The sequence below is a fragment of the Panthera tigris genome, chromosome A1, assembly GCF_018350195.1.
Source record: "Panthera tigris isolate Pti1 chromosome A1, P.tigris_Pti1_mat1.1, whole genome shotgun sequence".
In the NCBI taxonomy this organism is placed as follows: domain Eukaryota; kingdom Metazoa; phylum Chordata; class Mammalia; order Carnivora; family Felidae; genus Panthera; species Panthera tigris.
This window is the reverse complement of record NC_056660.1, coordinates 18,868,334-18,893,048: the sequence shown is the minus strand read 5'-3', so window position 1 is coordinate 18,893,048 and position 24,715 is coordinate 18,868,334. Positions and strand designations below refer to the sequence as shown.

Genomic DNA, 24,715 nt, shown 5'->3' with positions numbered 1-24,715 from the left:
AGCCAGGTGTCAGTGTCTTCCATTGGAATGTCTTCTAGGAGGTGGATGCAGCCCAATTCATCAGCCTGTCGGTTACCAGGTGGGGTGTGTGCATCTACATGGTAAACAGTAATGTTTACCTCATGTGCATTGGAGTTCTACATGTTGTTTCCCAAAGTGGTCACCCTGCCACCATCTAGTCCTGTGCCTCCCATTGGAGAAGCCAATGGCTGGTCCCTTGTAGATTTCCCAGCTATCTATTCACAGAACAGTGGAATCAGGCTCATGGCACAATGCCATCTATGCTGTTTGCAATTCAGCCCACTGCCGTGGGCTACTGTGTCCAGTGCCAGAATCTTTCCAGATACTTTCAGTTGAGGGTTGGATGGCAATAGCTGTCAAGGTGCAGGGATCACCTCTTGTTGACTCTTCAGTGTACAGGCATGCTCAGGGATCGGTCCACCTCCTTTCTGCATAAAGAGTGGCAGCTGCGGTGGCTTTGCTGCCTCAGCTAGCTAATGGCTGTCCTTCAGAGGTGACATGAGTCACAAGGCCAAGAATGGAGTACAGATCTACAATAAGAGGGATGTTTATGAAGGTACTATGTTGTTGCAAGAAGACATGCCTTTTGGCTGCAGTCTGGATTTTTGGGCAATGCCTGACTTGGACTCTTGAAATGTATCCTTTAGCCATCCTGCTCTAGGGTACTGAATGCGAATGGTCACTGGGATTCTTTTAGTCATGTCTTCTGCTTGCTGTAAGGCCTGGTAAGTAGCACACAGGTGTTCTAAAATGCAATACCACATTGCAGCTTCTTTCTGTAACTGTGACCGGAAACCTAACAGTATGCATTTGTGCCCTTGCCATCGCTACAAGTTCCATCTAAACCCCTTCTGGGTGACCGGCTGCATCCATTCAAATGGTTGTCCCTATACACAAACACCTAAGGCTTGGACCTGTTTAACAGCCACCTTGGCTTGAATGCTTCTCTTTCCTTTGAGGACCAGTCCCACTGGGATTCCGTTTTTACCAATCTGTGAAGGGGCTGAAGCACTTGAGCCAAGTGAGGGATAAATGGACACGAATACCCTAAGAAACCTAGGGAAGTTTGCAACTGCTTTGAGGTGGTGGGACATGGATATTTTACCAATAACTGCTGCAGGAACAAGTTTTTTTTTAATTCCAGTATAATTAACATACAGAGTCATATTAGTTTCAGGTGTACAATATAGTGATTCAACAATTCTATACATTCCTCAGCTCTCGTTATGATAAATGTACTTTTTGATCCCCTTCACCTATTTGACCCATCCTCCACCTACCTCTCATCTATAACCATCAGTTTGTTCTCTATATTTAAGTGTCTGATTTTTTTGTCTCTTTATTTCTTTGAAAAAATTTTTTTAGGTTTATTTATTTATTTTGAGAGAGAGAGAGCAAGGGAGGGGCAGAGGAAGAGGGAAAGAGAGAAAGAATCCCAAGCGGGCTCTGCACTGCCAGTGCAGAGCCCAGTACAGGGCTTGAGCCCACAAACTGTGAGATCATGACCTGAGCCAAAACCAAAAGTCAGACGCTTAACCGATTGAGCCACTCAGGGACCCCTTGTCTCTGTTTGTTTGTTTTGCTTCTTAAATTTTTTTTTTAACGTTTATTTATTTTTGAGACAGAGAGAGACAGAGCATGAATGGGGGAGGGGCAGAGAGAGAGGGAGACACAGAATCGGAAGCAGGCTCCAGGCTCTGAGCCATCAGCCCAGAGCCCGACGCGGGGCTCGAACTCACGGACCGCGAGATGGTGACCTGAGATGAAGTCCGTCGCTTAACCGACTGAGCCACCCAGGCGCCCCTGTTTTGCCTCTTAAATTCCACATTTGGTATTTGTCTTTCTCTGGCTTATTTTACTTAGCATTATACTCTCTAGATCTGTCCAGGTTGTTGCAAATGGTGAAATTTCATTTTTTATGGCTGAATGATATTCTATTTTGTATATATTCCACCTCTTCTTTAGGCATTCATCTATCAGTGGACACTTGGCTTGCTTTCACAATTTGGCTATTGTGAATAATGTTGCAGTAAACATTCAAATTCATATTTTTTGGGTAAATACTCAGTTGTAGAATTAATGGATCATATGGTAATTCTATTTTTAGCTTTTTGAGGAACATCCATCTGTTTTCCACAGTGGCTGCACCGGATGGTATTGCCACCTACAGTGCTTGAGGGTTCCTTTTTCTCCACAGCCTCACCAACACCTGTTTCCTGTGTGCTTGATTTTAGCAATTCTGACAGGTGTGAGGAGATAGGTCATTGTGGTTTTGATTTGCATTTCCCTAATAATAAGTGATGTTGAGCATCTTTTCATGTATCTGTTGGCTATCTGTATGTCTTGTTGGAGAAATGTCTTCTGCCCATTTTTTAATTGGACTATTTGGGTTTTTTTGGTGTTGAGTTGTATAAGTTCTTTATATATTTTGGATACTAACCCTGTTTTTCAGGTATGTAATTTGCAAATATCCTTTCACATTCAGACAGTTGTCTTTTCATTTGGTTGATTGTTTCCTTGACTCTACAAGAGCTCTTAATTTTGGTGTTGTCCAAGTTGTTTAATTTTGCTTTGGTTTTCCTCACGTTAGGTGACATATATAGAAAAATGTTGCTATGGCTGATCTCAAAGAAATTACTGCCTATGTTTTCTTCATTGAACTTTATAATTTGAGGTCTCATATTTAGGCCCTTAATCTGTTGTGAGTTTGTTCATGTGTGTGGTGTAAGAAAGTGGTCCAGTTTCACTCCTTTATATGTAGCTGTCCAGTTTTCCTGACACCATTTGTTAAAGAGACAATCTTTTCCCCATTGTATATGCTTGCCTCCTTTGTTGTAGATTAATTTGCCATAAAAGCATGGGTTTATTTCTGGGCTCTCTGTTCTGTTCCATTTGCCTGTCTGTTTTTGTGCCAATACTATACTGCTGTGATTGCTACAACTTTGTAGTGTATCTTGATATCTGGGATTAGGACACTTCCAACTTTGTTGTTGTTTGTCAAGACTGATTAGGCTATTTGATGTCTCTTGCGGTCCCAAACAAATTTTTAGGATTATTTGTTCTAGTTCTGTGAAAAGTGCTTTTGGTGCTCTGATAGGGATTACATTAAATTTGTAGATTGCTTTGGGTAGTATGGCTATTTTAACAATATTTGTTTTCCCAGTCCATGACCATGGAATGGCTTCCATTTGTTTGCTTTCCTTTTTTCATCGATGTTTGATAGTATGCAGAGTACAGGTCTTCCATCTCCTTGGGTAAGTTTATTCCTAGGTAGTTTACTCTTTTTGGTGCAGTTACAAATGGGATTATTTTCTTAATTTGTCTTTCTGCTACTTCTTTATTAGTGTATAGAAGTGCAACAGATTTCTGTATATTAATTTGGTATTGTGGGACTTTACTGACTTTATCAGTTATAGTAGTTTTGGTGGAGTCTTTAGGGTTTTTCTATATATAGTTTTAGGTCATCTGTAAGCAGAGACTCTAATATTCTCTTTACCAATTTAAATTCCTTTTGTTTCTTTTTTTCTTGTCTGATTGCTGTTGCTAGGACTTTCAGTACCATGTTGAATAAAAATGGCGAGAGTGGACATCCTTGTCTTGTTCTATATCTTAAAGGGAAAGCTCTCAGTTTTCACCACTGATTATGATGTTATTGTGGGTTTGTCATATATGGCCTCTATTTTATTGAGGTATGTTCCCTCTAAAGCTACTTTTATTGAGTTTTTATCATAAATGTATGTTGTATTTTATCAGGTGCCTTTTCTGCATCAACTGAAATAGCCATATATGTTTGATCCTTTCTCTGGTTGATATGTTGTATCACATTGATTTGTGAATATTGGCCCACTCTTGCATCCTGGAATAAATCCCACTTGATTGTGGTGAAAAAAATTTTAATGCATTGTTGGATTTGATTTGTTACCATTTTGTTGAGGAATTTTGCATCTGTGTTCATCAAGATATTGGCCTCTAATTCTTTTTTTTTTTTGTAGTGTATTTATCAGGTTTTGGTATCAGGATAATGCTGACCTTATAGAATGAATTTGGAAGCTTTCCTTCCTCTTCTATTTTTAGAATAATTTGAGAAGAATAGGTATTAACTCTTCTTTAAATGTTTAATAGAGGGACGCCTGAGTGGCTCAGTTGGTTGAGCAACCGACTTTGGCTCAGGTCTTGATCTCACAGCTCATGAGTTCGAGTCCCACGTCAGGCTCTGTGCTGACAGCTTGGAGCCTGGAGCCTGCTTCAGATTCTGTCTCCCTCTCTTTCTGCCCCTAACCAGCTCACATTCTGTCTCTGTCTGTCTCAAAAATAAATAAACATTTAAAAAATTTTTTAAAAAGTGTTTAATAGAATTCCCCTGTAAATCCATCTGGTCCTGGGCTTTTGTTTATCAGGAGTAGTTTCGATTACTGAATCAATTTCATGCTAGTAATTGGTCTGTTCAAATTTTTGATGTCTTCCTGATTCAGTTTTGGGATGTTATGTTTCTAGTAATTATCCAGTTCTTGTAGGTTGTCCAGTTTGTTTGCATATAATTTTTTATGATATTCTCTTATAATTTTATTTTTGTGTGTTGGTCATTCTCTTCCCTCCTTCATTTCTGAATTTATTTGCATGCACTCGCCCTTGTGTGTGCTCTCTTGCTCTTGCTTTCCCTCTCTCCCTCTCCCTCCCTCTCCCTCCCTCTCTCTCTCTCTCTCTCTCTCTCTCTCTCTCTCTCAGTCTGACTAAAGGTTTACCAATTTTGTTGATCTTTTCAAAGAACCAGCTTCTGCTTTCATTTATCTGTTCTACTGTTTTTGTTTTAGTCTCCATTTCACTTATTTCTGCTCTAATCTTTATTATTTCTTTCCTTCTACTGGCTTTGGGCTTTGTCCTTTTTCCAGTTCCTTTAGGTGTAAGGTTAGGTTGTTCATTTGAGATATTTTGTGGTAGTTGAGGTAGGCCTGTATTGTTATAATCTTTCCTCTCAGAACAACTTTTGTTGCATCCAAAATTTATTTCTGGTTTCACACCATTGTGGTTGGAAAAGATGTATGATATGATTTCAATCCTTTTGAATTTGTTGAGATTTGATTTGTGGCCTAGCATGTTATCTATTCTGGAGAATGTTCCATGTGCACTCATAAAGAATGTATATTCTGCTGTTTTAGGATGTAGTGTTCTGAATATATGTGTTAGGTCCATCTGATCCAATGAGTCATTCAAAAACCACAGTTTCCTTGTTAATTTTCTGTCTGGATAATCTGTCCGTTGATGTAAATGGGGGTATTAAAGTCCCCTACTATCATGCTATTACTCTCAATTTCTTGCTTTATATGTGTTAATAGTTGCTTTATGGATTTATGTTCTCCCAAGTTGAGTGCATAATTTATATTTGGGTGCATACAGTTATGTTTTCTTGCTGGTTTGTTCCCTTTATCATTATGTCTCTTTGTCTCGTTGTTTAAAGACTTTTTTTATGTAAGTATTGCTATCCCAGCCATTTGCTTCCATTTGTATGGTAAATGTTTTTCCATCCCCTCACTTTCAATCTGTATGTCTTTAGATCTGAAATGAGTCTCTTGTAGGCAGCATATAGATAGATATTTTTATCCATTCAGTCACTCTATGTCTTTTTATTGGAAAGTTTAGTTCATTTACATTTTAAGTAATTATTAATAGGTATATGTACTTATTTGTTTTACAGTTGTTTTTGTAGTTCTTCTCTGTTCCTTCTCTTGCTCTCTCCCTTGTGGTTTGATGTCTCATTTAGTGATATCCTTGGATTCCTTTCTCTTTATTTTTTGCACAATCTATTACAGCTGTTTGATTTGTGATTATTAGGTTCATGTATAACATCTTATGCACATAGCAGTCTATATTAAATTGGTGGTTGCTTAAGTTTGAACACTTTCTAAAAGCACTAAATTTTTACACACCCCGTGTTTTATGTATATGATGTCATACTTTGCATCCTTTTATTTTGTGAATCCCTTGAATGATTTTTATAGATATATTTGATTTTGCTGCTTTTTGCTTTAACCTCCATACTGGCTTTATAAGTAACTAGTCTACTATAGTTATTTACCTGTTTGTATTTACTTGTGAAATTTTTTCCTTTCATAATTTTCTTACTTTTGATAATGGCCTTTTCTCTCCACTGAAAGAATTTCCTTTAACATTTCTTGTAAGACTTGCTTAGTAGTAATGAACTCCTTTCACTTTTGTCTGGGAAACTCTTGCTCTCTCCTATTCTGAATGACAGCCATGCTGGGTAGAATATTTTTGACTGTAGGTTTTTTTCCTTTCAGCACTTTGAATATATTATGCTACTCTCTTCTTCCCTGCAAAGTCTCTGCTGAAAAACCAGCTGATAGTCTTATGGGATTTCCTTTTTATGTAACTGCTTTATTTTCCTTTGCTGCTTTAAAAAATCTTTTTATCACTACCTTTGGCCTTTTTAAATGTTATGTGTCATGGTGTGGAATTCTTTGTATTAATTTTGTTGGGAGCTCTCTGTGCCTCCTGGATCTGGGTGCCTGTTTCTGTCCCCAGATATAACAGTTTTCAACTATGATATCCTCAAATAAATTTTCTGCCCCCTTGTCCCTCTCTTCTCCTTTAGGGATTCCTATAATGTGAATGTTACTATGCTTGATGATTTTGCTTGATTCCCTTAACCTATTCACATTTTTATTCTTTTGTGTTGTTGTTGTTAAGCTTGGTTGCTTTCTGTTATTCTATCTTCCAGCTTGCTAATCCATTCTTCTGCCTCTATTCTTTATTCCCTCTAGTGTTTTGTTTTTTTTTTTTAATTTCAGTTATCGAGTTCTTCACTTCTGATTGGTTCTTTGTTATATTTTATATCTTTTTTACAGTTCTCCCTGAGGTCCTCCAGTCTTTTTTTTTTTCCAGTAAGTATCTTTGTGACCATTACTTTGACTTTTTTATCAGGCATATTGCTTATCTATGTTTCATTTTAGCTCTTTTGCTGTAGTTTTGTCCTGTCTTTTCATTTATGACATATTCCTCCGTTCCCTTACTTTATCTAACTCACTGTGTTTGTTTCTATGTATCAGGAAAGTCAGTTATGTCTCTTGACCTTGAAAGTAGTGGTGTTATGAATAAGAGGTTCCGTAGTGCCTGTTTACCAAAAATAGGTATCTCCTACGTGGATTGCATGCATTCTACTCTTGTGGTTAAGCCTCATTTCCTTTCAGTCCAGTTGGCTACAATGGCCTATGTTGCCTGTAGTAAGCAGGGTGTGGTTCCTCTGCTGTTAAGGGGCCAGTCTGGGGCCGCTGTGGACTTGCAGTTGAGTGGTGTCAGCAGTCAGAAAAGATGCCTGGCTTCAACCCATTTGCTGGGACTGTAGTCACAGTGAACTCACGGCACTCGCCTTGTGTTGTACTGTGAGAAAATTTGGTTGGTGGGTGGGGCCTGCAGACTATCTAAATGCCTCCCCCCAGTTTATCTTCCAGAACTTCGGTGGCCCAAACTGTTGGTCTCTCTTCCTGTGCTGCCCCCTGGGAAGTTTTTATTGGTGGGAGGGGATGGCAATCACATCAGATGCCTGCCCCCAGTCCATCTGCTCAGGTGACATGTACATTGGTTGACAGGGCACTCTGTACTGCCAGTTATAAGTTTCAACTGCTGGGACTGCAGTGGAATTGGTGTGTGTAGTTCTCTTCCCCTCTCCTCAGGGCAAATGCCGCTTTGAAGGGAGCCCCTCTGAGTGGGGCATGTTGAATGTGGCAGATTCACAGGAGAGCATGAGGGCCAGGTGCATAGTGTTAGCAAGGCAGGTGAAGAGTGTTCCCACTGGTTCCCACAAGTGCCAGGCTATCTAGGCTGGGGGGGGGAGGGTGGCAAATGGTCCCACTCTCCCTGGATCTCCCAGGGATCTCACTAAGGAGCCCTACTCTCTAGCACACACTCTGAGATTAGTAAATAAATCTCATTCACTGTACCCCAGGTATTTTTCAACCTGATGCTTCTATGTTTATCTCGGTGGGATTGTTTGTTGTTCTGGCTCTTTAAGGGCAAGGACTCAGTTTCCTATCACCCTCTGGCTCTCCCAGAACTAAGCCCACTGATTTTTAAAGTACTCTGAGTTAAGCCCTGCTGGTTGTACAAACTTACAAAGTTAAGCCCCACTGATTTTCAAAGCCAAATGTTTTGGAGACTCATCTTACCAGTGCTGGCCCCCCATGACTGGGGTACCTGCTGTGGAGTCTGTTCCTCTCCCTTTTCCAGGCAGGATCCTTCCTGTTGGTGGTTAGTCTCAGCAGGACTTTTGTTCCCGTCTGCATCTCCACTCCACATCCCCTTTTTCAATGTGGCCTCCTCTTTATAATGAACTGTGGAAAGTCTGTCCTGCCAGTCTTTGGGTCATTTTCTGGGTTAGTGACACTGATGTGGCTGCTATCCTGGTGTGCCCAAGGTGAGCTTAGTATCTTCCTACTCCAACATCTTCCTAGAAGTCTCTAGATAACCTGCAATATTAAAGCCATGCTATTATGGAGAATTTCATGTTATTTATCCTTGGTTTTAGAATCATTTGTTTACATTGCCACATGCAACACTAACAATGATTATTTAGACTTAGTTCTGAACTTTTATGATTGCTTAACACGTTTTCCCTGTGAAGTATCTTCCTTATTCCTGAGTTCTTCATTTTGATTCATCGCTCAGTTGAGCACTTCTTTGAGTAATTGTTTTTAGGAGAGACGCATGCCTGCTATGTTTTGAACTGTGGCATGTTGGGGGGTGTTTTTCTGTTCCTTTCAAATATGAACAGTGCTTCTCCTTCAAATGTGAACAGTTTTCCTATAGAATTACTGAGTTACAGTTCTTTCCCTGCAAACTCCACACATGTTGTTTAAAGCTATACACTTAACATGCTCTTTTTTTTTAAATCTCAATTGTATATTTACTTGAAGTAGTTTGGGGAAGCCCTGAAAGAGGTAGGGGAGTTAAAGCATCCCCTTTGTGCCTCATGATTCTGTCAGGCATGGTTCTGTGTAGTCACTTTGTCAAGCAAGTTCCAGTTTATCATAATATTTCTTCACTACCCAGAGATCCGGTCTGTGTGGGATCAGAAGGGCATGTTTTAAGAAAATGGCAACCTCTACGCAATTCACCTCTTTTGGCCAATCAGGCACACATCCACATTATCCTGAGCTTCCTAAGCCTGGGCAGAGGTGGTGGATGCAGGTGGAGGAGGGAGAATTTGCAGAAAGGAGGAAGCTCTTCTATCTCTGCTTTGCCATTCATCTGTGGCCAATTTGGGGAGTGCCCAGTTCTATTCAGCATATGTTCACTCCATTGTTTAGTTCAGTCTTGGGTACAGGCTATGAACACTGCTTTGACAATGATGCCACCGGAGTGGAGTTTGGGTCCCACATTGTAGGCATCTGCAGGGCAATAAATTGCTCCCCAGTGGCTACCTTGTCTCCAGCCATAGAGTAAAATGAAGCATAACTTGAAGGCCCCATCAAACAGGCTCTCCTCCTCCTATTAATGGAAGGAGCCCAATCTCTAGGGTGTTTCTCCTTTGAAATATATCTTACTAAAATTCCTTATCTCCAAAGTGCACTTGCACCCCCAATGTGATTCTCATTAATGGTTAACTGTTGTGTTATGGGATATCTTTTTTCAAGAGATGAACATTATAGGACAAGAGTATCATTTATTCCCTACCTATCCCTGAAGTCCTTTATTTGGCTGCTGTGGAAACAGACCTGGCCAAGGTTTGATAACTTGCACAGGATCCCTCAGCTCATCTATGGGAGAGCTGGAATGCCTATCTCTCTACCACGCCTTTCTGTCTCTACATTATCTTGCTTTAGTTGATGACCCCAACTTAATATTACCATAAAATTGGGATTGGGGCTTTGCAGGCAAGGGAAATACTACTAAACACAGTTTAGAGTTTTATTTGAATTTATTCCATATATGAAAACTTAAAAATCATGAAGCAGAACAATGAAAATCCTAGTGAACAGCATTTTGTTATGCAACTTCTGAAGAACTTTCTTTTAAAACTATGTTTCTAGAATCCTTTTTTATTGGCTAAATTCATATTCCGTATTAGAAGAAATCTGTGATAAATTTGAAGACTCTGGAATTTAATTTTTACTTCTTTTTGTTGCAGCATGATTAAGAGAATTGTGTACTCACTTGTATCATCACTCACATTCAGGTATGTGAGACCCTAGAAAGGGAGGAAATTAAATATGCATAATATTTAATATTTTTAATGATAAAGGACCTGGGAGGGGGGAAACACATTTTCACTGTCAGTATGTTGCTAAATAGCTCTTGTGCCCCATTTTATGTAACATAATTTGTATTGAAATTTTAGTTTCAGCTGAACATTGAGAAATTCAAAGAAATGGTATTTACCTAAGCCTAATAGTAACATATTAGTATGTTTTTTCTACCTGTAAAAGTAAAAATAATGAAGCATGCTTTTAAAAATTCTTTAAGTGTTTTTATTAGACACTTTATTTGTCTAGAAATACTCCTTAATTCTGGGACCATTTTACTCAGGCTTCTTCTCTACATGATAGTAAGATTTATTTCATGCTATGATACAGAGTCACACAATATACTTGCTTCCTTTTAAATTTATAATATTTTAATTTGCATTGTAATTTTTAAAAAGTATTTTGAAGGCTAATGAATGTATCTTCATAGATTATACAAGTAGTGTACTCAGTTTATGAAGAATGTGTTTAGAATATATGAGAGGAAGGCTTAGGAGGTACTTTAGAGTTTAATCATGTATATAGTATGATTCCTTCTCATGTGCCTAGCACTGTGCTAGAAGCATCTATTAATATATAATCATATACTTATTGAAAATCTCACTGATAAAACATCGTAGTGGTCAAAGAGGTCTTTTAAGGTTATGTTAGTCATGCTTTCACTTGGTTTTTATTGCTAAATTTGTAAAAGTTAATCAGTATGAATGTGGTTTTATTTTTTATGAGAAATTGGTAGAAACCCCTTAAAAAATTCTCAGATTTTAAGAAGAGTTCACAAGTGGAGACGTGTAATTTTAATTCAGGTTGCCTGTGCTATCTTGGAGGGTTAGTCTGATATGTCTTTTATAAAAGGACATGATAACATGAAATGGTGTGGGGGAGATTTTAATTCTCTAATAACTGCTTCCATTGGGCGAAAACTTAGTAGTTTTTTTTTTGATATTTTAAGGCAACACAGTATTCCCTACCAGTGGATAATTTAATCCTAAATTACATTTTGTTATCAGATCATTGACCTAAATATAGTCTAACTTTAGGAGTGAAAACCATTTAATCTTTATTCTGTTTATCTGTTGTAGAATATTTGGAATTTTGCTTATCTTTGTGGATATGTCCCTCGTCATTACAGACCTGCTTGTCACTAAAAACGCAATATATATTCCTGCGGAAATTCATTTAATTTCTTTAGCTATTTCTTTATTTTTTGTCTTGGATGTTCTTCTTCGAGTATATGTAGAAGGGTAAGTTTCACTGATTTTTTTTACCTATTATAAAGCTGTTTTGTACTGCTCTGAGAAGCATCCCAAAATAATTACCAAGTCAACCCAACCAAATGTGAATGTGTTCCTCTTTGTTAAAGAGGAGGCATGGTCCACATGGTCCACGAGAAAACAATCCAAATCCCAATTTCTACTAGAGTGGGCTTTAATATTATTGTTGCAACTGATACTCTAGTTTCCAGCAACTTATTATGGATAGTTCCTTCAACAGGTAAAGCTTAAAGGGTTTGCAAAATAGAGCCAGGCAGCTGATGTGTCTACATGTACATTATTTTTTAAATTATTTTTTTAATGTTTATTTATTTCTGAAACAGAGCATGAGCGGGGGAGGGGCAGAGAGAGAGAGGGAGACACAGAATCCGAAGCAGGTTCCAGGCTCTGAGCTGTCAGCACAGAGTCCGATGTGGGGCTCGAACTTACAAACCGTGAGATCATGACCTGAGTTGAAGTCGGTCACTCAACCAACTGAGCCACCCAGGCGCCCCTACATGCACATTATTAAAAGGAATATGTGTGTGAAGTACAAATGTAAACTCTCCCTGAGAGTTGAATCTAAATAAAAGCTGACAGTGTATTAAATACTAAATAATAGGTCTGAACAACCCCTACCTCAGTTAAAATAAAAATTTATGTTAAGGTATGTGAGAATCAAACTCAACGCCCAAAAACCAAATAATCCAGTGACGAAATGGGCAGAGGACATGAATAGACAATTTTCCAAAAAAGACATCCAGGTGGCTAACAGACACATGAAAAGATGCTCCACATCACTCATCATCAGGGAAATGCAAATGAAAACTCCAATGAGATACCACCTCACACCTGTCAGAATGGCTAAAAGTGACAACTCAGGAAACAACAGATGTTGGCAAGAATGCAGAAGAAGGAACACTTTTGCACTGTTGCTGGAAAGGCAAACTGGTGCAGCCATTCCAGAAAACAGTATGGAGTTTCCTCAAAAAGTTAAAAATAGAACCACCCTATGACTCAGCAATTGCACTACCAGGTATTTATCCCAAAGACACAAAGATGCTGATTCAAAACACATGCACCTCAGTGTTTCTAGCAGTGCTATCAACAATAACCAAAGTATGGAAAGAGCCCAAATGTCCATTGACTGATAAATGGACAAAGATGTGGTATAGATATATACACGATGGCGTATTACTCAGCCATGACAAAAAACGAAATCTTGCCATTTGCAAAAACGTGAATGGAACTACACTGTATTATGCTAAGTGAAAGAAGTCAATCAGAAAGACAAATACATGATTTCACTCGTATGTAAAATTTAAGAAACAAGCCGGATGAACATGTGGGAAAGGAAGGAAAAATAAAATAAGGTAAAAACAGAGGGAGGCGAACCATGAGAGACTCTTAACTAGAGAGAACAAACTGAGGGTTTGTGGGAGGGGAGGTGGGTGGGGGGATGGGCTAAGTGGGTGATGAGCATTAAGGAGGGCACTTGTTGGGATGAGCACCGGATGTTATGTGTAAGTGAAGAATCCCTGGATTCTACTCTAGAAACCAATACCACACTATATGCTAACTAACTTGAATCAAAATAAAGAAAAAGATAAGTTATAAAGTTTCCCCCCACCCAAAAAGTTACACAAGAGCTCTGAAGCATGTTCATCCCATCAACAAGGCTTGGTGGTGAGGCAGCAGCTGTTTTTCTCTACTTGCTGGCTTTATGGAAAGGTGGATCAAGTGAACCAAGCCCTGATCATGTCAGCTGTGGGAGGCAGGGACTAATTCCCCAGCCTCATTTCATCCAGAGCATTTTAGAAGCCTGCTTGTCTCCTCTCCTGCTGACCTGCTATACTCACACTTTAGGGGAGGACTTTTTACCTCCAGATTACTCAGAGCCTGGTTACCTCAGAATTGGAAGGAGGTTTCCCTGGGACATCGTGTCCTTGCCTGAAGGGAGCCAGTATTGGGGAGGAAAGCAAAGTGGATGGAAATTCAGCTTTGCACAGTGGAGGCCACTAGCCCATTGGGATTCTACTGTGGCTGGAAAGCCAGATGATGAGTTTACAGGCCAAATTAGGGGGCCCATCTCTCTCTCACAAACTCCTCTTTTACACTCATCACAGCCAAGTGGCTCCAAGGCCGTGACAAATTTGGCTTCTGTTGCTCAGCAGGACTGCCAAATATCCCACTTTTCTTGTCCAATATGTGAAAGCAATGCTTGCCTCTTGTTCAGTGGTTTGGTCATATCTCTTACTATACTTGAGTTGCTACATTGATGCTTTTGTCATTTGTATGTATAAAGTAGGATAGAATTTGGATGTCTTCCCTCTTAGTCTAGTCTCGTAAATGCATTTTAAAGAATCCATTAAGTAAAATTCTTAATGGGATGAGTCAAATAATTTGTGCTCTTAAAATATCCCTATCTCCTCTTTGAAGGAGCATAAACTAATGTTTTTTGTTTTGTACTACAGGATACGACTGTATTTTTCTGATATACTTAACTGCTTAGATGCTGTCATCATTGTAGTGACTCTACTGGTTGATATAATTTATATGTTTTATGACCTTAAGGTTCTTAAAGATATCCCCAGGTAAGAAACATATAATCATTTCTCTTAAAGTTTTCATTTTTTCCCTTTTGTTTTTTTCTGGGGGGGGGGTGACTTTCTGTGGCTTTCCATTTGTATAATCCTTCTAAGTCTGAATGTGTTGAATATGAGCCAATTAAGTTGCCAAAACTGAAATATTTAGAAAAATTTCCACATACTTGGACACTAAAGCATGGTTGTTTATTGGGAAGTGTGAAGGGTGTACACATTAAGCACCTTTAGCTGAATAAAGAACATGGAACACCGAAAGAACAAACTGGGAACTTGGCCTCTTGTACCTAATTTAACTTTTCTATGTTTTGAAATTCCCATTGAGTTTCAATCACAAGTTCCTTACCTGAAATTCCTGGGTTTTTCCTGTAATCCAGAGTATTGGTTTGATCATATGCAACATTTGAGAGACTCCCATCATGATTCTCCTAAAAAGGAACAAGTAGAACAGAAAACAAGGTGATATAGGTAGCACCATGGAGGTGGAATCTTACAGTATAGTTGAAATGAAGAAAGCTGAAGCAAAGTTAGAACTGCTTAGCTATCAGGAAACTAAAATGTGTGTAAGTGACTGATGGCTTTCCCTCCTTTCTTCCTCTCGCTACCGTGGCAATGAGGAAAAGGAAGGAGATGTGTATTGGGATATAGATGTTGGATGACTCGCTCATTAGTCCAGCACCTTCTTTCTGCACTCCAGTAACCCAGGACTTTAATTCAGGTCCCAACAAAACTTCATATCACATGACAGGCTTTTGGAATTGTTTTGAAATAAGTGGGTCCAGTATGGTCCTCTGGCAACCTCAGTATCACCTAAGAACTTGCCAGAAATGCAAAAGGAAAAACATCTCCAGCCCCATTCCAGGCCTACTGAATTATGTGCACACTCAAGCTAGCAAAGCACATATTCAAATCATCAGTGCTCTGCCATGTTTTTTTCTGATGGTAGGAGAGACATGAGCTAGTACACTTGGGAAGTATCTCAGTCTGCTGCCTGCCTGATGTATGTTAGCAGCTGTAGTGAGCCTCTGTTACGGATGGGAATAACAAAGGTGAACAAGAACGCTCAGTTTCTTTTGATGGGAAAATGACTGACAAATGCTTGTCTTAAGCCACAAAAGTTCAGTACACAAATTCTAAGTCTATCTTATAACTATTTCTCTCTCTACCAGAGTTTCTCAACCTCAGCACTATTGAGAGTTTGGACCAGATAGTTCTTTGTTATAGGGGCTGTCCTGTGCATTGATTGGTGTTTAGCAACATTCCTGGCTTCTGCCCACTAGACACAAGTAGCATACCTTCACACACAGTATGATAATGAAAAATATCCCCAGACATTGCCAAGTATTCCCTAAGTGGGTGGGTAAGAGACTTGGTGGGGGGTTGTGTATGTGCAAAATCACCCTGGTTAAGAACAAGTCCTCTGGACTTGGTCCATATTGACAAAATCCTGTTTCTAAAGCAAAAATTGATCTTTTTACTGTTAGATTGGCAATTTTATTTCAATCTCTACGACTTATTATTCTGATAAGAGTTTTCCATCTGGCTCATCAAAAGAAACATCTTGAAATGCTGGCCAGAAGGCTGGTAAGTGGCCAAAACATACTTATGATTCAGAAAATGTTTGTTTCAGGAAATACTGGCAAGGGTTGTAGATATCTATATAACATTCTTTATTTTACATTGATTTTTGTTTTGCAAGTTAATGATTGTTTTAAACTCTTAGGTTTCAGAAAACAAACGGCGATACAAGAAGGATGGATTTGACTTAGACCTCACCTATGTTACTGGTTTGTAAAGTTCAACTGTTTATTTATATTCACTTCGAATCTTTCTTGTGTGTAATTATGTTCATTTTGTTCTTGTTTTGTCTGAGCCATGTTCTTTCAAAGTTTATTTATTCATTTTGAGAGAGCGTGTTCATGTGTGAGTGGGGGAGGGACAGAGAGAGAGAGGGAGGGAGAGAATCCCAAGCAGACACCATGCTGTCTGCCCAGAGCTTGATGTGGGGCTCAATCTCACCGTGAGATCATTACCTAAGCCAAAATCAAGAGTCAGGCGCTTAACTGACTGAGCCACCCAGGTGTCCTCCCGACCTTTTTAAAGTTTATTTATTTATTTTGAGGAGCCATGTTATTTCAAAGCATTCTTTACCCATGAAGATATGAGCCACTGTGGTAGTGCAACATATTTGTAGTTTACTCCTCCTGACAATGGAAAATCTGCTTTGATCTCTCAAATCCGGGCTGCTTGGTTACAGGAAATTGAACAGATTTCCAGCTGGCTCCCTTTGTTTGGTTTGGAATTTGAGTCCTAGTTGTTTTCCTGTGTTGCAAGGATTTCAGAGAGTCCTCTTCTCTTCCTCAAACCCTAGAGAATAAGGGGTCTCAAGGTTTCTGAGTCAGAAGCACTGGAAAGCACCAATGCCACCATTCCTGGAGCCCAGATCTCTCATTTTTCTTTGGTGTTTAAATAAGAAATAAATTCCCACTATAGGTCAACACAAATTTGTCACATATGGCTGGAACCAGTTGAGTCCTAGGAACACAATGTGAGTTTAATGGTCATTGGATAATTTAAAAAATTTTTTTTCAACGTTTTTTATTTATTTTTGGGACAGAGAGAGACAGAGCATGAACGGGGGAGGGGCAGAGAGAGAGGGAGACACAGAATCTGAAACAGGCTCCAGGCTCCGAGCCATCAGCCCAGAGCCTGACGCGGGGCTCGAACTCACAGACCGCGAGATCGTGACCTGGCTGAAGTCGGACGCTTAACCGACTGCGCCACCCAGGCGCCCCTATATTGGATAATTTAATACGTTGTCTTGGTTATCTGAAAGGTAGTTCTGTCATTCTCAATCCTGAAAGTTCTTTTCTATGAAAAAGAAGTCTGATTACATATATAATAAGCTCTCATATATTGTTTCACATCTATAATGACATTCATAATAATGACTCTTTTGACTTCCAGAGCGTATTATTGCCATGTCATTCCCATCTTCTGGACAGCAGTCTTTCTATAGGAATCCCATTAAGGTGAGGATATTTACACAACAAATGTTCATATTTCTCACTAAACATAGACTACAGAGTCGTAAGTGTACCACTGGCTCAGAGATGGCAGTGTTGTAAAAATTTGCTCTCCCAGGTAAAAAATTATAAAGGATCGATAGCAATTAGCTTTTTCTATGTAATGAAGCATGCAAAAACTTAATGGCTTCTGGCATTAACCATTTACTTAGTTCATAGTAATGGGGTTTCCAAATTTGAATTTGGGTTGGGCTTAACTGAGTGGGTCTGCTGATCAGGGCCAGGTGTAACTAATCACAGCTGGGCTAATGTATCCATCTGTGGGCAGCTGCTTGGAATCAGAGGATTGGCTGGTCTAAAATGGCCTGGTTGGATGGCTCCACGTGATGTCTCACTCTCCAGCAGACTAGTTGGAGGCTTGTTCACATGGTGGCAGTGGCAAAGATCTCACAAGTAGCAAGCAGAAGAATGCAGAGCCCCTAATGGCCCAGGTTCAAAACTAGTATTATATGGCTTCTACCTCATTCTATGGTATGAAGCAAACTACAACTCAGTCCAGATTCAAGGCGTAGAATAGACCGCATCTCATGCTGGCAGGAATTGCAACAAATTATGGCCATTTTTCGTAGTCTATCATGGGGAGAAGGATGGGAATTCTTTAGATAAAATGTGTGTCCTTAGGTTGAGATCCTAAATTATAGTGGAGGCATACTGCTTTAGAGTCTGTGTATTAAATAATTTCAAACATAAAATGATATGTAATATGAAACTCCAGTTAAAAGCCATTGTTTAAGGAGTTTGCATATGTGTGTGGCTGTGCATTCATTAGCGTAATTTATATTTTTGTTATATATTAATACGGTGTAATTACGTACATATATGTATACATCTACATATAAGTCTGCATATATACATGCATGTATAATTATAGTTTTGTCAAGGCATAACAAATACTGTCAATTGCACTTACCTTAAGTGGATTTGGATGAGATTATATATAGGTCTATATGCATGTAACCAACACCCTGAACAATATATAGAACATTTCTTGCTCTTTTTCAGTCAATATCCCAACACACTAAAGGTAATTGCTATTCTAACTTCTGTTACCACAGATTAGTTTTACTTATTGCTGAATTTCACGTAAGTGGAATCATAAAATACTTCTCTTTTGACTGGTTTTTTATGCCCCAAATCTGAGATACATTTGATATTTTTGTACAGTTCTTATTATATATTATACTTATTCACTATAACACTAAAATGTACTGCTTTCTAGAATCCTGTATCAAAAGCTTAAGCATTCAGTTTACATACAGAAATCATACAATCATACACCACGTCACAAAGACAGCAATGGTGTTATATTCTATAACATCTACATAACAGAAAATATAAAACTCAAAAAAGATACAGCTAAAGAAACCAGCATAAATTTGGCAACCAGTAATTTTGACAGGGAAGTCGTACAGCTTGCATGACTTTAAACATGTGAATTGAAAATACTGCATTTAGGGGGAGGAGTTAAGATGGCAGAGGACCCTAGGGGGACCCTACGCTTGCCTTGACCCTTGAGCACAGCCAGATAAACATCTAATCATTTTGATCACCCAAGAAATTGATCTGAGGACTTAGAGAGCAAAACTGCACAATTAGAGATGGAAAAATAGCCACATCGTGGAAGGTAGGAGCCTGTGGAGAGTTGATTTGGGGGAGAAAAGAAATACAGGGGCCATGAAGGTGAAGGAGCCCTGATCATGGAGAGAAGAGTGAGTGAGAAACAGAGTGAGAGAAAGAATGAAAGTGCACGCAGAGGAATGCTCAAGAAAAACTCTTCCCCAAAACCATTGACTGGAAAAGGAAGAGGGACTGACTACTGCAAGTTTTTATAAGCAATGGAGTGCAAAGTCTGAAGTTTTGGAGTCCCTGCCAGCACCAGGGTCATGCCTGGTGGGCTTGGAGTTGCTCTGGTGAGGAAGGAGGGCAGAGACCTGTGAGTGGATAGTGCGGTCCGAGGATCCCCTGCATCACACAGGGATAAACAGTTGCCCTACTTAGAGTGCATTTGGGAGAGGTGGCATGGCCTTTCCAGGGAAAAAAGAGCTGGCACCATCAAAGTGCTGCCCTATTCCCTAGTGTAGGAACAAAGAATACCAGCTAAGGGCAGCAAACCTTGGTGCTGGCTTTCCGTTGCACTTTACCATAAACTCCAAACTTCTGCATGGTCACACAACTGATTTCTGGACAAACCAGCACTGGCCACAACTCAGCGAGACCCTCCCTCAGAGAATCAGTATGGGTCTACCCCACATAGACATCTAAAATTTGGAGTTTTGGAGCCCGGCTACATTCCTGAGATAAAACACAGACTTCTGCTACTTGGCAGACAGACAACTTGGGTGCAGAGATCTGGCAGAAGTCAGGGACACAAGAGAGTGATTGTTTGGCTCTTCTGTGTAAGCTCCCTGAAGATTAGCAGGCATGAACTCCATGCTCCAGGGAGGAGAGAGTGGGGTCATGTAATTTTTCCCCTCCCCCCATCAGCACTGACCAAATCAGTGAGCAAAACAGCGCCTCCCAATGGAGGCTGAAGCTGTTTACACCAAACCCAGCCACCCTGCACCCTGTAGGTGCATCTCCACTAGGGCACGTCGGCCTGAGAATGGGTGCAGCAGGCCCCACCCCCAGAAGACCCGCATAAACCCCTTGCATGCACCAAGTCTAGTGATCACAGAGTACTGCTGCAAACTTCAACTCTAGGGGAAAGAGAATCTAGCTTTTTTTTTTTTTTTTTTTTTTTTTTTTTTTTTTTTTTTTTTGAGATCTAGCTTCTTTTAGCAAGCAGACCAAAGCACAACTAGTATCTAGTTTCTGTGTTTTTGTTTTTTCGGGGTTTTTTTGGGGGGGCACTTATTAATATAGCCATTACTCTCAGGAGCAGGAATACAACAGGCTTTCCTAACAGTCTCTCTCTCCCTCTTTCTCTCTCTCTCTCTCTCTCTCTCTCTCTCACACACACACACACACACACACACACACACACACACACACACACACACAGTGAGCCAGACAAATGACAAGACAGAAAATTCACCCCAAAGGAAAGAACAGGAAGAAGTCACAACCAGGGGTTTAATCATTACAGATACAAGTAAGATGTCTGAACCAAAATTTAAAAGAATAATTATAAGGGTACTAGCTAGGCTTGAGAAAAGCATAGAAGACACTAGAGAATCCCTTACTGCAGAGATAAAAGAACTAAAAAATGAGTCAGGTTGGAATAAAACAGTGCTATAACTGAGATGCAAAACTGAATGGTGCAATGACATTGACGATGGGTGAAGCAGAGAAATGAATCACTGATATAGAAGATAAAATTATGGAAAATAATGAAGCTGAAAAAAAGAGTGAAATAAAGGTATTGGATCATGAATGTAGACTTAGGGAACTCAGCAACTCCTTAAAGTGTAATAACATTTGTGTCATAGGAGTCCCAGAAGAAGAGAAAGAAAAAGGAGTAGAAGGTTTATTTGAACAATTTATAGCTGAAAACTTCCCTTATCTAGGGAAGGAAACAAACATTGAAATCCAAGAAGCACAGAGAACTTCCATTAAATTCAACAAAAGCCAGGGGCGCCTGGGTGGCTCAGTCGGTTAAGCGTCCGACTTCAGCTCAGGTCACGATCTCGCGGTCCGTGAGTTCGAGCCCCGCGTCAGGCTCTGGGCTGATGGCTCAGAGCCTGGAGCCTGTTTCAGATTCTGTGTCTCCCTCTCTCTGCCCCTCCCCCGTTCATGCTCTGTCTCTCTCTGTCTCAAAAATAAATAAACGTTAAAAAAAAAAAAATTAAAAAAAATAAATAAATAAATTCAACAAAAGCCAGCCATCACCAAGATATATCATAGTCAAATTCACAAAATACACAGAAAGGGAAAGAATCCTGAAAGCAGAGAGGGGAAAAAAGTCTTTAACCTATAAGGGAAAACAGATCAGGTTCACAGCAGATATGTTCATAGAAACTTGACAGGCTAGAATGGAGTGGCATGATATATTCAGTATGCTTAATGGGAAAACTCTGCAGCCAAGAATACTTCATCCAGCAAGGCTGTCATTTAGAATAGAAGGAAAGATAGAGTTTCCCAGACAAAAACTAAAGGAGTTTGTAAGCACTAAACCAGCCCTGCAAGAAATATTCAAGGGACTCTTTAGAGAAAAAAAAAAAAAAAAAAAAAGACCAAAAACAACAAAGACCAGAAACAACCAGAGAATGTCACCAGAAACACCAACCCTATAGGCAACACAGTGGCCCTAAATTCATATCTTTCAATAGTCACTCTAAATGTAAATGGACTAAATTCTCCAATCAAAAGACATAGAGTATCAGAATGACTAAAAAAACAAGACCCATCTATATGCTGCCTACAAGAGACTCATTTTAGACCTAAAAACATTTGGAGATTGAAAGGGAATGGAGAACCATATGTCATGCTAATAGACATCAAAAGAAAGCTGGAGTAGTTATACTTATATCAAATTAGATTTTAAACCAAAGACTGTAACTAGAGATAAAGAAGGGTATTATATCACAATTAAGGGGTCTATCAAGAAGATTAACAATTGTAAATATTGGTGCCCCCAACTTGCAACACCCAAATATATAAATCAATTAATAACATAAACCCCTTGATAATAATACAAGTAGGGAACATTAATACCCCATTAATACAGCATGGACAGCTCATCTAAGCAGAAAATCAATAAGGAAACCATGGCTTTGAGTGACACAATGACCAGATGGATTTAACAGATCTAATTGGAATATTTCATCTTAAAGCAGCGGAATACACATTCTTTTTGAGTGAACGTGGAACATTCTCCAGAATAGATCACATACTGGGTCACAAATCAGCCCTTTTTGTACAAAAAGATTGAGATCATACCATGCATATTTCCAGAGTACAATGCTGTATGACACTTGAAGTCAACCACAAGAAAAAATTTGGGAAGATCACAAATACTTGGAAGTTAAAGAATGACCTACTAAAGAATTAATGTGTTAACCAGGAAATTAAAGAAGAAAAAAAATACATGCAAGCAAATGAAGATGAAAACACAGCAGTCCAAAACCTTTGGGATGCAGCAAAGGTGGTCCTAAGAGGGAAGTCTATTACCATACAGGTCTACCTCAAGAAGCATGAAAACTCTGAAATACACAATCTAACCTTACACCTAAGGAGCTAGGAAAGGAACAGCAAATAAAGCCCAAAGCCATCAGGGGAAATAATAAAGATTAGAACAGAAATAAATAATAGAGAAACAAAGCAGAAACAGATCAACAAAACTAAGAGCGGGTTCTTTGAAAGAATTAACAAAATTGATAATCCCAAGCCAGACTTATCAAAAAGAAAAGAGAAAGGACCCAAGTAAATAAAATCACAAATGAAAGAGAAGAGATCACAACCAACGCCACAAAAAATACAATTATAAGAAAATATTATGAAAAATTATATGCCAACAAACTGTGCAATGTGGAAAAAATGGACAAATGTCTAGAAACATACAAATTACCAAAACTAAAACAGGAAGAAATAGAAAATTTGAACAGACCCAAAACCAGCAAAGAAATTGAATCAGTAATCAAAACTCCTAATAAACAAAAGTCCAGGGCTGGATGGCTTCCCAGGGGAATTCTACTAGAGTAAGAAGAGTTAATACCCATTCTTCTCAAACTGTTCCAAAAAATAGAAGTGGAAGGAAAACTTCCAAACTCTCTCCTACAAGGCCAGCATTACCTTGATTGCAAAACCAGACAAAGACCCCACTAAAAAGGAGAATTACAGGGCAATAATCCCTGATGAACATGAATGCAAACATTCTCAACAAGATGCTAGCAAGTTGAATCAAACAGTACATTAAAAGAATTATTCACCATGATCGAGCAGGATATATTCCTAGGCTGCAGAGTAGTTCAATATTTGCAAATCAATCAACATGATATACCACATTAATAAAAGAAATGATAAGTACCATATGATCCTCTCAATAGATGCAGAAAGAACATTTGACAAATACAGTATCCATTCTTGATAAAAAAAAAAAAACACCACAACAAAATAGGTATAGATGGACCATACCTCATCATAAAGGCCATATACAAAAGACCCACAGCTAATATCCTCAGTGGGGAAAAACTGTGAGAGCTTTTCCCCTAAGGTCAGAAACAAGACAGGGATATCCATTCTCACCATTACAATTTAACATAGTACTGGAAGTCTTAGCCTCAGCAATCAGACAACAAAAAGAAATAAAAGGCATTCAAGTTGGCAAGAAAGAAGACAGACTTTCACTCTTTGCAGATGACATGATACTCTACGTGGAAAATCTGAAAGACTCCACCAAAAAATTGGCTAGAACTAATACATGAATTCAACAAAGTCACAGGATATAAAATCAATGTACAGAAATCTGTTGCATTTCTATACACCAATAATGACGCAACAGAAGAAGAAATCACGGAATCAGTCCCATTTACAGTTGCACCAAAAACAATAAGACTCTTACAAATAAACCTAACCAAAGAGGTAAAAGAGCTGTACTCTGAGAACTATAGAACTCTTATGAAAGAAATTGAAAGAGGACACAAAGAAATGGAAAAACATTTCATGCTCATGGATTAGAAGAACAAACATTGTGAAAATGTTTATACTACCCCAAGCAGTCTACACATTTAATGCAATACCTATCAAAATACTACCAGTATTTTTCGTAGATCTAGAACAAACAATCCTAAAATTTGTATGGCGCCACAAAAGACCCCAGATAGCCAAAACAGACCTGAAGAAGAAAAGCAAAGCTGGAGGTATCATGATTCTGGATTTTAAGCTACATTGCAAAGCTGTGGTCATCAAAACAGTATACTGGCACAAAATAGATCAATGGAACAGGACAGAATACCCAGAAATGGGCCCACAACTATATGATCAATTAATCTTCAACAAAGCAGGAAAGAATATCCAATGGGAAGAAAATCTCTTCAATAAATGGTGTTGAGAAAACTGGACAGCAACATAAAGAAGAATGAAAATGGACCACTTTTTTACACCATACACAAATATAAATTCAAAATGGATGAAAGACCTAAATGTAAGACAGGAAACCATCAAAATCCAAGAGGAGATAACAGGCAGCAACCTCTTTGACCTCAGCTGCAGCATCTTCTTACTAGACAGGTCTCTGGAGGCAAGGGAAACAAAAGCAAAAATGAACTAAGACTTCATCAAGATAAAGTCTTCTGCACAATGAACAAAACAATCAACAAAACTAAAAGGCAGCCTATGGGAATGGGAGAAGATATTTGGAGATGACACATCTGATAAAGGGCTAGTATCCAAAATCTATAAAGAACTTACCAAACTCAACACCCAAAAAACAAATAATCCAGTGATGAAATGGGAAGAAGACATGAATAGACATTTTTTCAAAGAAGACATCCAGATGGCTTACAGACACATGAAAAAATGCTCAACATCACTCATCAGAGAAATACAAATCCAAACCATAA

At 39.0% G+C, this 24,715-nt stretch overlaps 1 protein-coding gene across 8 annotated transcripts in view; it reads left to right on the top strand.

The window, feature by feature from the left end:
• LOC102955006 (phosphatidylinositol 3,4,5-trisphosphate 3-phosphatase TPTE2) overlaps positions 1 to 24,715 on the top strand; it is a 161,783-nt gene that overhangs the window by 65,280 nt on the left and 71,788 nt on the right. For all 8 annotated transcript variants that reach the window (XR_006209651.1, XM_042961163.1, XM_042961104.1 and 5 more), the window contains 6 exons: positions 10,163 to 10,210; positions 11,357 to 11,518; positions 14,002 to 14,121; positions 15,615 to 15,714; positions 15,854 to 15,917; positions 17,098 to 17,162. Coding sequence is in view for 7 of the 8 variants with exons in the window: in XM_042961163.1 (XP_042817097.1) it covers positions 10,163 to 10,210; positions 11,357 to 11,518; positions 14,002 to 14,121; positions 15,615 to 15,714; positions 15,854 to 15,917; positions 17,098 to 17,162 (559 nt within the window). In the remaining variant the exon portion in view is untranslated. The remainder of the gene's footprint in view (positions 1 to 10,162; positions 10,211 to 11,356; positions 11,519 to 14,001; positions 14,122 to 15,614; positions 15,715 to 15,853; positions 15,918 to 17,097; positions 17,163 to 24,715) is intronic.